Genomic DNA, 12,719 nt, shown 5'->3' with positions numbered 1-12,719 from the left:
TATGAACTAAAATTGTAAGAATTTCGTGGAAGAGCAACGACGACTTTGCACAATTGAAAGAAAATACAGTTTTTTAAAATACTTTTGCCACAACATGCATCCCGTGCATAACCGGTTGTATAACTAGGCAGGATAAATGGTTTTAACCGTCTCCTTGGAATCTTTGCGTCCGCGTAAGCTCCATGTTCTCATTTTGCGTAACATTTTTTACAATTTCTTTAAAACGTACAATATTATTATATAGTACATATAAAGCTTATTTTCTGAGCTACCACCAAGTATAAAACATCCGTTGTGGGGGAGTAATTGATACTCTACTTTATTTACAACTGAAAAATAGGCACCATCTTGAAAAGTTTGGATAACTCGGTCGTTTAATTCGAAGTTGACATTTTTTGGTCCCTTGAACTAGGTTTTCCTGTAGTTGGTTGGTGCACATAAAATGTTTGTTCACATATCTACAACATTAATAAATGTAGTACACACCTAGTGAAAATAGTCTCCTCGGGACTCGTGTACTGCTACCAGCATTGTGCAGAGTTAACCCCATGATGGAAGTAGTGTCATGGTTCCTTGACATACACAACTGTTGTTTTGAACCCACACAGCAGTGTATGATCCAAGTGGCAGAAGAGGCGATAATCCCGTTGATAGAAGCTATTGTGAAAACAAAGGTGGGGAAGGGATTCATAACCCCAGGCCAGTGTTATTTGCAACATGTAGGGAAGCAAGTGTTATTGTGCAAGACAAGGACACCATTGTTGTTTGTCAATGCTGCCTGCTTCTGATGAAGTTGTTGGTTAATATCTCAGTGTGGCCCAATAAATAAAGAGTACAAATTCATGGTTTAGCCTTGTCTGAGGAATTGTCTTACCAAACCTATTTTTCATCACTGGTGACAATTAAATTAAAAATCCTGGTGAGAGCTGCATTATTTGAGCTGGTGTGAATTGTTCACTGGAATCAAGTCATTGGGCAGCCCATATCCCTACTTTTTGACCTTGCTTATTGCCCAATCCAGAAGCTTGCTCAAAAATGCTTGTGGTGAATGTCCTCACCTTTGCAAAATTTTGCAAACTGCCCATGAATTTTCACGAGTGTTCTGGCTGGAACACTGTGTGGTGTTTTCTCTTGCAACACAAGCAATATGACCTGGCTTGAACTTACACAGAAAAATCACCCTCAGTTGTGAAGTCTCCATGGTTCACTTTGACAGACCACTACTACTCAAGGGCATACCCCACCCCCAACAAATGAATGACTAGGACAGAACTCACCTGTCTACCAAATGCGTGATGTCACACAAGTAGCATGAGATTGATTCCTTGACATTTGAAATGTACTAACCCAATAATATAAGGAATAATCAAATGAAAAGGTATCTTGCAAAACATATCACACGAGCTGGTAAAAACGGTGTTCACTTTCATCTTTAACCATCTACCAACCTGATTGCAGTGAGAACTTGTCATCTGGTAATTAAGTGGTGCCAGGTTTCACACCTGATGGAAGCAAATAACTCCAGATTAGCCTATATGTGCAGTGAACTTGAAACTCAAACTACAGCAGCATTCCATGACACATCCTCCTCTGAGAACAATCATCAAGAACAAGCAGCAGAGCATGCAGCAGTGGCATAATATTTTCTGCCTAACAATGGCACTGCTTGAGACTAGACTTGCACCCTTTCTTTTTCACATTTTCGGTCCTCTGCCAAAAAATAAAAACTCTAGGGAAAACAGACAAAGAAGTGCAAATAGCTGCTAAAGACTGAACCCATTCTCAGAGGAAGGACTTATTCCAGGCAGACATTCTTTACTTTGCTTCTCAATGCCTTAATATGCATTGCAATTATGTGTAAATATCTCTTGAAACACATTTCCTTCAGTAAAGTGTATTTTCATTTCATCCCCCATGCAATCAAATGATGGTGAATGTAGTATCAAATTTCCTTGGGTGATTATGTAAGTAATATTTTATATGCTTTACAAACCCCGTCTCCTTTTTCTATAGCTACGAAAAGAACACAGCTCAGCTACAATGCTAATAAACTTTTCAAATTTTGCATTATGAAATTTGCTTCCGACACTATTTAAGTTCAGAATTCTTTAAAATCATGCAAATTACCATGACATTTAACTTACCAGGAGTTTTATTTCCTTCATACATACCTCTTCTCCCTCGTGAAAAACACATCTTGGTATCTACACTTTATTGGACAATGTGCTCAACTTCTATAAGTGCATCTTCAAGTACTATTAACTATTGTTGCTGCCATACATTGTGTTTAGACAATATTAACACTCAAGTTATCATTATCAATACAAACACACAAAACACACACACAATACATTAGTGTCATATCTTTGTATTTACTGCAGTGATGTGACACTGTAACAAGTTCATTCCAGTACTGCATGAACTTGTGTCATTAATTCTTTCAACTTTAATAAAAGTTAAATACGATTTTCTGTTCTTGACTCATCCAAGTTGTAGAAAGTTGTTAAATAGTTTATAACAATTAAATCTACACTCTTGGAGAGATTTCTTCCTGTTCTTAACATAATGTTAGGTGTTTATTTTACCCTAATAATGAAAAATGGGTCTCTGCAGAAAACAAACTTGGAGAAGCTAACATGTATTCATTTTAAGAACTTAAGAACAAAATGTTGGCACATGACATCCATCAAGTACAGCAAAAAAGAATTAAAATATAGTTAATTTTTTCTGGCATGACACTTGAATTACATGCAATTGATAAATCCTTTCTGTAATTCAGATGTACAACGAAAAAAGTTTCACATAAGTTGAACAATGTTACTCTAGGAATAAGAAAATAATCAAACTAGCACAAGATTATTGTTCAATTCACTGTTGAAAAATATACACTCTTAAACTTGGACAGTTTATATTTTAGAGCTTTCAGTACATTAGTAAATCTAACTCATGTATTTCAACAATTTGTGATATATGCAATGAGAAAGAGTCTCCTGTATTATTCACAGTGAAATTCTGCATTTCTAACTGCTATATACCAGCTTTGCACATGTTATTTGAACATAAATTGTATTGTGCACCATTAGGTTAAGCATAATAGGGAACATAAGACGAAGAGAATACAAGGAAAAAGATCTCAGCATTCATATGAAGTGATTGAGGTAAACGATTGTAAAACCTCATGAAAAAAGTATACAAGCAATGTGTGTGGTTGATCATCTGAAAAAAACATTAATACATGAAACAAATTAAAATATTAATAATGTACACATACCTTTGATGTCTACTTCTTCTCTCTTAACTTTCTTAGCTGCTGGCTCTTCATCACTATTCTCCTCTGCTTTCTTCTTTTCGCCAACTGCATTAGTCTGAGCAGCACCTGCTGGTCCAGAAGAACCAGCACTGGTAGCATTACCTGTTGCCGATCCTGTATTAGGGGTTACAGCATCTGGGGGGTTCTGGACCATCTTGTCAACATCCTGCCGATTCAGCAGCTCGTCCGGTCTTTCCCACACAGATGTTCGGGAGGATGGATTGTAGAAAAATACCCTGCCATCTCCAGTCCATACGACGCACCTGTAACAAATACATAAAGTCATATATCAGAATTTAACATGTGTTGAGCGATCTCCCAAAGCATACACTTGGCAAAATTCACATAGCAAATATTGTCATGCACCTAGCTGAAAAAGAAATTCTTCACTCACCAGAACTCCAATACATATGATATGGCAGATATGCAGATGACACCTTGGTCATTTACAAAAGGGAAGAGGAAATAGATCTACTCGTGGAAAAACTTAGCAACATTCACCCCAGGTTGAAAATTACAATAGAACGGGAAAACCAAGGCATCCTTAACTTCCTAGATCTAACCATCAATAGGAGGGGCAACAAATTCACTACCACGGTCTATAGAAAACCAGAGGCAGGGAACCAGTATATCCACTCACTTTCCAACCACCCACCCCAACATAAAACCAATGTATGGCTTAACTTCTACAGAAGAGCTTTCTCACTGTTCAAGTGAAGAAGATTTGAAGGAAGAAGTTACCATAGTGACGGACATAGGACTTCAAAATGGATACACAGTACATCAACTCTCTACATGGTGCAGCAAAGCAGAAATCCAAGTACGACAACCTAACCCAGCCAGCAGTGATAAAGCTAAATGGAGGATCTTCACTTACCACCAGACTACATCCAACTGCCTAGCCAAGACCTTGAAACAATGACATAAAACTCGCACACAAACCAATGAACAAATAGCCATGCCCTAAGCAAACACAAGAGATCATTCCTTTCCCCACTAGACAACCTAGGTGTATATGATGCCCAGATCTGTCAACGAGCGTATACAACAGCACTTAGCGGATGCAAAAAAATTCCAACCCACTACCGGACTAGCAAGGTGCATGCAATTATGTACTTTTCGCACAAGCTGAATATCAACAGCAGTCAGGCTCATCATGTTTGGCTCCCGCTATTACAACAGCTCAAACCCATCGCGCACGGCAGACGAAATGGCTACACCAGCACCCCTAGCGGTAGTCGAGAAAACAACAACAGGAACCGGAAGTCAACCTAACAGTAAAGCATAGAGTTTCCAAGTGGATGGTGGCAGAAGCCACCGAAATTAATAGAACATTTACAAGTAAGTTTCAGATAAATCTTTAGTAACTCGCTTATGTCATAAATTATCAACCACGTTGTTTATTCCCCTCAAGATGAATTACAATTTATATTAATGATAAGTTATGTAAGATGATGCATGGAGGTAGGAAGAGGATTGAGCAAGCCCTGTGCATTGTTTCTGAAGCTGGGTCATGTGACAGCACCAGCAAGGTCAGACCAAAACATTCCAAGATGCCATAACAAAGCATGTAATTTTGTATAACTTTGAATGAGATTGGGAACGAATGGTGACCTGTTCAGCATATGGCTGTACAAAAAGAGAAGCAACAGGAAACCTTAAGCAATAACATTTATAAGAAAGTAAATCTTGTTATAGTTTGTTTTTGTAACATTTAAGTGTAAACCTCGCATTGTGAGTTTGCAGTTTCAGCCTACTTCCTCTATCTCCATGCTACTTCTAGCCTGCATGCTTTTGCAGCACAAGATGAGACATTCTTTTGTCAGTTGAGTCATTGGCTGAAGTAGATGCATCCATCTTACTCAGACCAACTTAAGTTCCACCCACTCTGCAGGCCCCACGTAAGATGGATATAGAACTACAGGTTCAAGGATATAATACAGCTTTTATAGCATGTTAAAGTGATCATTAATAGAATACCATACAGATGGACTGAAATGAAGTTTTTATCAATATTGAAGACATACCAATATTTAACTTACTGTTACCAAATCTAATGTAAAATTAGAAATTATTCATGAATTTCAATTTATTATTATGAAAAACACAAGTTCCCAAATATTGTTTTTTTATTTTTTTTATTTCTGAGACTTCTTTATAAGCGATAAAATAGAGGGTTCAGTAATTTACTTAAGATACCAAAGGAGCTTACCATGGAGTGCCTGGAACGGGGGTGCTCGAAACTGGTCTCGATCTATCTTGAACCTTCTGCTGCTCCTTGGCTTTCTCTTCCTCCTCCTTCTTCTTCTTTGCTTCTTCATCGTCAATGTCCATGGACTCCTTGTCATCATCACCAGCTTCCCCATTGACCAGGCCTTCTTCCTTCATCTTCTTTGGAGAGTCAGATTCACCATCTGATGCATCTGCGTTTGTTGGTGTTGTTGGTGCGGTGCTGCTGGCTGCAACTCCTTGGGCAGCTGCTAGTTTGGCAGCTGCAAGTAATTCAATTGCATCATATTGAAGCTGACCTCCGTGGTGGAAAGGTTATCACAGTGTGCTGCAACACCAAGGGTGCTGGGTTCGAATCCCAGTCGGGGCATGGAAATTCTTTGTGAGTGTCCCTTCATCAATATCATCACTCATCCTTATCTTTGCGATTACCCAAGAGTGGCAGAAAAGTGAAGTAAAATAAACCAAATCAAACAATCACACATCAGATTGAACCTTTATTTTCAAATCACCTGCAAGATGAGCATAAGAAAAATTAAGGTTGAACAGGTACCACTGAAAAATTTCCACCAATACTGATATTAGTAAGGAGATACTAGTACTCACTTTTTACGCGAAACTGTTTTTTTCTTCTTCGTTCTATTAATTTCAGTGGCCACTACCACCATCCTTGTTGAAACTTGCAGTGGCAGTGGCCACTGAAATTAATAGAACAAAGAAAAAACAGTTTCACGGATAAAGTGAGTATTAGTTTCTCCGTATTTATGTACTACCGCGTGTGTCTTTTCCCAATTAAGAACTGATATTAGAATATGAAATTGTTCAGAATATTTATGTTAGTATCGAAGTACTCCATTGTAACTACAAAATAACCAAAAAAAGTTCTTGCCGTTTTTAACATCACATGGGAAGAAGTGATCACTGATAGGAAAATATGTGTGCCACGTGGCGGAAAAGTGGTCAGGGTGGGAGTGGGGACATTGGTCTTGCCCAATACAGACACATTGCGCACTCATAGCAGCCATCGCTTGAGCAGGGGCGAAGAGAAATGGAAGTGTTGAAGCAGCTCGTTTGGGGTTGTCTGCTTTATGACTTTAAGGTGGGCTTGTCTGGAGCAGAATCAAGTTGCCGAATAGGTCAAGCCTTTGGGGATAATGCTGTGAATGAACGCACCAATAGGAATTGGTTCCAGAAGTTCAGATTGGGAGATCTGTCACTTTGTGATGAACCCAGCAGTGGCCGACCACAGGTCCTGGATGAGGAGGCCCTGACGGCAGCCATACAGGAGGACAGCAGCCTAAGGTGTGGTGAGCTTGCCAACCATTTCCAGGTTTCCAATAAAATAGTCAGACTGCACCTGCATCACATAGGAAAGACGTTCAATTTGAGCAAGAGCCTCATACACCGTCAGAAGGCTAGAAGCAACAATGAGTGACAGCCTGTTCCTCGTTGCTTTCTTGCACAGCAACACACCCATATTCTGTCGAGTGCTCACCAGTTACAAAAATTGGGTCCTATATGACACTCCCAAGTGTGCCCAACATTGGTTGTCAACACGGGACTTTGTGCCTCACGCCAGAAGACCACCTTCACACCCATGCAAGATCATCCTCTGTATGGTGGACTAGTCGCCAAGTGGTGCACTATGAGCTGCTACCAACGGGCCAAACCATCACTGGGGACCTCTACTCGCAGCAGTTGCAACATGCGCAACAGGCACTGAAGCATAAGGTGCCAGCATTGGTTAATCGCAAGTGTGTACTGCTTCTTCACGACAATTCCAAGCCGCATGTGGCCAAGGATACCATACAGTGACTTGGCTGGGAGATACTGTGCCATCCACGGTACTTTCCAGATCTTGAGCCAACAGATTATCACCGCTTCCATTCCCTGCACAACCACCTTCGTGGGAAATCCTTCACAAATGAGGCAGACTTGCAGCAAGCACTCACGGACTTCTTTCCGTCCGAGACCCCGAGATTTATTGCCAGGGCACTGCACAGCTGGAGACATGTTGACGAAAGGTGCTGGATGCCGATGGGGATTACTTTGAGGAACAGTATGTGACATTCTTTGCATACCTTTTTGTTTCTGATGATCAAAAATGGCAAAAACTTTTTTGGTTACCTTGTATATACACTAGGGCTGACCCGATATCACCACTGGAGAGTATTGGTTCAAATTTTATTACCAATACCACCTGATTCTTTCCAGAATTGGGCATCTCGTGAGATCCACACAAAGCTTCTCAGGAGTCTAATTATCATGGACATTACAAAAAGTGCATAATTGTATTTAATTTTAAAAGTGAATTTCATAATTAAATAACGGAACAAATCAATAATAATTAAATAACGGCATTTTTTAATAATCCAAATACCTTAAGGTTTAAGGATTGTCAGAATTTCAGATTCGAACCTTCCACTACATTTTCACTGTTTTATTGAAATTTTGTTCCATGCCCCATTATAACTAAAGCTTGTACTTACTCTCAAAGTCTTTCAAAGCTTGTGGTTTCTCCCACGTAGACTCCCCAGCTTTGGCATTGTAATAGTAGTTTCTCCCATCTGGAGCTTTGTGTTCAGTCCATTCTGCAGCACGAGCCTCTATTTCAGGATCAACCTGCAACACCAGCATAGACACAACACTAAGACAACCATACGAGATCCAAACATTCATGTAAAAACATCTTTTTTGGTTTAAAAATTAAACTTTAGATACTCTTGTTTACCTGCAATTATGTGAAACTTAGATTTATGTTTATCAAATATTTTTTTTTGCATCATCGGATTTATAAAAGATTAAAATGTGTTAAAATTATTCTTGCAGTGAAAGTGCACCAACAGAACAAAAGTTTACATTCAAACATTCTATATAAAAAAAAAACATTAAAAAAATACAAAAAAAACATTTTCCGGTAGGGACTTGTTCATCAAATTCCAATTGAGGAGTCAAGAATATATTCCCATACCTTCACAGCAGCCCCACCATCTTCTGCACCACTTCCTCCTAGAGACGAGGACGTGTTGGATGCTGTTGTCATGACACCAGATGCTGACGACATGGATGTGTTCGTGGATGATGTTGAGACTACAGCTCCTGCAGGTGGTGTTGAGTTCATGGATGGTGCTGGTGCAGCATTCATTGGAGGCACTGGCTGAGGAACTGTATGGGGAACTGGTTGAGGCACAGGGGCCATCGGTGGTGTCATCCCTGGAGGAGGCATTCCCCAGCCACCGGGAGGAACTCCTGGAGGTACACCATAACCACCATACCCTGGGTAACCTGAAAAGATATAATCATATTGCATTTTAGACACGAAAGCCATGGTGGTACAGTCAGTAGGGTGCCTGCTGCCACACAAGGGATCCAGGTTTGATTTAATTCCCAGGGTGGGTGATCTAAGGTATAAATTTTTCCGGTCGTGTCTTTGCATAACGTGGATCTGGACTTCATCCAGCCTAAAGTAAATTTGATATTGAATTGATTTTCGTTATTTAGAACCACTTTTTGCCACTTTTGGCTATCGTGATAGTGAGAACGAGTGATATGATTAAATTGATGAAGGGACACTTTCAAAGAATACCCATGCCCACACTGGGATTCAAATCCTCGACTCCTAGTGTATTAGCATGCTGTGCTAACCACTCTGTCACAAAGATCGGTCCAGCCTAAAGTAAAAGTAAATAGCTACCTGGGGAGCAAGTTCAGTCAAAGCCAGAGTTATTGGATGCTTAAAAATATGACCACCTTGGTAAGTGTCTTCTTTTTTGATATCTGCAATAAAGTTTGGTTTGGTCCGAGTTAGTTTTAATTCCACTTTATGCACAGAAAGGCTAATTGGAAATGCACCTACAACTCGCCATAAAGATGTATAGAAGTGTGGAGTTAGGGCCCCACACTTTCTTGATCAAGGTGGAAGGTGGGGGTGATGTTATCAGCACCATGCCCCCTGGCTGCCTTTACTCCCCCGAGTTTCCTCCAGGTATCCACTTTATAGGATGCTGGTGGGTGCCGGAATCACTTGAACAGATGGAAAAAATCCCACCTGGCTCTTTCGTATTGTAGTCAGATGCCAACTGAGCTATCGTGTGTGTGGTCATTTTTGACATCAGTGGAAAAAAAATTCGATATCGGCAGACACCCTGTTCAAAACATGTGACATTTCACTTTGCCTGAAAGAACAACAAAACTATAACAAAGTTAATTTGTCATGTAGAAAGTTGCTTCTCAGGAATCAACCACATGTGCACAGCATTTCCAGTGCATGGTCCATGAAGCACTAGTTGGAAATAACGTGAAGACAGACTTACCAGATTTTCCAAAAACACCAGGAGGAGGCATGCCAAATGGTGGTGGTCCTCCAAATGGTGGGGGTCCCCCAAAAGGTGGCATTCCTGGTGGTGGCATCATTCCTGGGGGAGGCTGCATTGTGTTGGGCATACCTCCTTGAGGATGCTGTGATGGCGGACCTGCAAAATTCAATGGAATTCGTGTACAGGAAGGAGGAGCTACAGAATATCCTTTCAAAATCCCTTACATCACAAATGAAAATTATTGTTTAGCTATTACTGAACATCAATGAAAATGTTACATTCGGTGAGCACCAAATAAGGGTGAAACTAAAAATATTTACAAAATACTTCTTTAAAATGCAATAAAACAAAAGCTGCTACAGAATGTAGAGACTGAACTCAACTTGGACAGTTTACAATATACAGATTAAAATATTGTTAACCAAGGCAAACATTAGGTACACAAATGGACAGATTGCTCTGCCAGATACAACTCGCTCCCAGTCATCCATCCTTCTCTACCACCAACAGTATCCCTGATAATTTAAAACAGGCTGGAAGATTTACAAATGCGTATACGTAACTATTCAACTGGAGCTATACATATTAATCTACACGAGTCTTATATTTATATTTTCATAAGGTATCATACAAAAAAATCAGAATATTAAAATAGCTTCAATCACAAAATCCAGTGCTCCATTCAATCCTGATACAAAAGGTAATGTGATGTAGGAACACAACATTCAATCAATTAATAAAACTCCAAAAAAGAAGGGCCTGCCATTGCACAGTGTGGATCAGATCACACTTTAAACTGTAGGTCCAGTCCCAATTAGCTTATCTGTGCATAAAGTGGACTTAACAAAAAATTAATCAAAAACAGAAAAAAAAAGTCTCATGGCTGATTGATGGATTGATTTATTTCGAGTCATTTTCATTTTCCACTTTTGAATAATTGCGATGACACATTTCATGGACAACTGAGAGGTTCATTATGGTGTTTGACACATTTTACAGGGTGACTGGTAATTAGATGTATTCACTGAAAGGGGTTAAAGTAGAGACAATTTGCAATAAATTTGACTATATGATACCCCGTCCGAAAATTAGTAGTTTTCGAGATAATCGAATTTCAATTGTATTTTTTAAAAAATGACAATTATCCACATAAAAAGATGAATTGAGAAAAAACTGCTCATTGTATGGAACTTATTTCAGCGTTTTCTGATAGCTAAGAAATAGGTGGTTCGTTGAAAAAAAAAGTTTTTCCCAAATAACAATCACATGTAAGTACCGGGTGGGTCTAAACTTACAAGTGATGATAAAAAATTGCACTCTTAGTTTACTTGGCAACGTATTAATAACAAAAATGGTATGACACGAAGCGTACAAATTACTTAAATTACTTCCTTGTGACATCTGCTATCCAACAAGGTGCAAATGTTGCTGACATTCACATTTGTGTACAAGAAATAATACTTCATTCATCTTCATCTGACTGGAATCAATGAACAATACAATTAAAGAACATTATATGTCTTGCTCAAAGTGGGCACCTCCGTTACGAATGCGGGCACGCAGGTTTTTACGGACATTTGGTCTCTTAACTCATGATGTGATGGTGTCCTTGATGTGTTGACCAGCTGATAAGATCCTCTCCCTGAGCTCTTCTTGTGAGTTTACCGGTGTTTTGTCATGTGGCTCCAAATGTAAAAGTCGCAAGGCTTCGAATCGATTGGGGGATCGAGCTGGGAAGTCATCATGCTGATAAATCATGTCATGTCTTGTAGCTAGAGGCAGATCCTCCAACAACATTGCCATCCCGTTCCTCAAGAAATGTTCATAAGCGATGCCTTTTAAGATTTGGGGCAGGAAAAATGGCTCGATCAAATGATTGTTGATTACGCCCATCCATACTTCTGCCTGGGCGTGCGACTGTGGCTGGATGAAAATTACCCAAAGAAATGGATTGGCCAAGGTGGCTCGATTCCCTGGCCGGCTCGATCCCCTGATTTGAAGCCTTGCGACTTTTCTCGAAAACTACTAACTTTCATACGGGGTATCATATGGTCAAATTTATTGCAAATTCTCTCTACTTTAACCCCTTTCAGGGAATACATCTAATTACCAGTCACACTGTATGCTGAAAACCTCACAAAGCAAAGATCAGATATTTATTTTCTTGCTCATCGAGGTTCAATAACCTCATCATAGCTGCTCATAGACACATCATTTCTTGCAGGTCAAGTTGCACATATAAGAAACTTAAATAAACAGGGAAATCTCTTTCACATCATTTACACCACAAAAAATTGTGGAATATACAAAATGAAGTTAATAAGGGTGAAACTAAAATCTTTACAAAATACTTCCATTAATTTTGCAGAAATTAACATAAATATACATTCGTCAATACAATACAGGTTCAAAATATTTTTAAATTGCAAATTTTGAGTAATTTCCAGGATATTCAACAAGGATGGGAAATTAATTGGCACTCAATCTGTGTGTCCATAAAATTAGATATATATTTTTTCCAATCTGATATATCTATAGTGTGTAATTCAGTGCAAAATCAGTAGCCGATTAGCTTATCTGTGCATAGAGTGGACTTAACAAAAATTTAATTAAAAACAGAAACAAAAAAAAAGTCTCATGGCTGATTGATGGATTGATCTTTTTCGAGTCATTTTTCTACCACTTTTGACTAATTGCGATGACACATTTCATGAAGAACTGAGTAGTTCATTTTGGTGTTTGACACATTATATGCTGCAACCTCACAAAGCAAAGATCAGATATTTATTTTCTTGCTCATCGAGGTTCAATAACCTCATCATAGCTGCTCATAGACACATCATTTCTTGCAGGTCAAGTTGCAC

General features: G+C 39.2%; 1 protein-coding gene across 3 annotated transcripts in view; it reads right to left on the bottom strand.

Annotated features, from left to right (window-relative positions):
* The window catches only part of LOC145998946 (transcription elongation regulator 1-like), a 137,061-nt gene that overhangs the window by 66,553 nt on the left and 57,789 nt on the right, over window positions 1–12,719 (bottom strand). For all 3 annotated transcript variants that reach the window (XM_083135765.1, XM_083135775.1, XM_083135784.1), the window contains 5 exons: window positions 9,853–10,011; window positions 8,511–8,824; window positions 8,029–8,161; window positions 5,523–5,802; window positions 3,272–3,573 (listed from right to left, as the gene is read on the bottom strand). In XM_083135765.1, coding sequence (XP_082991891.1) covers window positions 3,272–3,573; window positions 5,523–5,802; window positions 8,029–8,161; window positions 8,511–8,824; window positions 9,853–10,011 — 1,188 coding nt within the window. The remainder of the gene's footprint in view (window positions 1–3,271; window positions 3,574–5,522; window positions 5,803–8,028; window positions 8,162–8,510; window positions 8,825–9,852; window positions 10,012–12,719) is intronic.

This window comes from Lepisma saccharinum, chromosome 1 (genome assembly GCF_977018435.1).
Source record: "Lepisma saccharinum chromosome 1, izLepSacc3.1, whole genome shotgun sequence".
NCBI classification, from domain to species: domain Eukaryota; kingdom Metazoa; phylum Arthropoda; class Insecta; order Zygentoma; family Lepismatidae; genus Lepisma; species Lepisma saccharinum.
The sequence above is the reverse complement of the archived record's forward strand: the minus strand, read 5'-3'. Positions and strand labels throughout refer to the sequence as shown.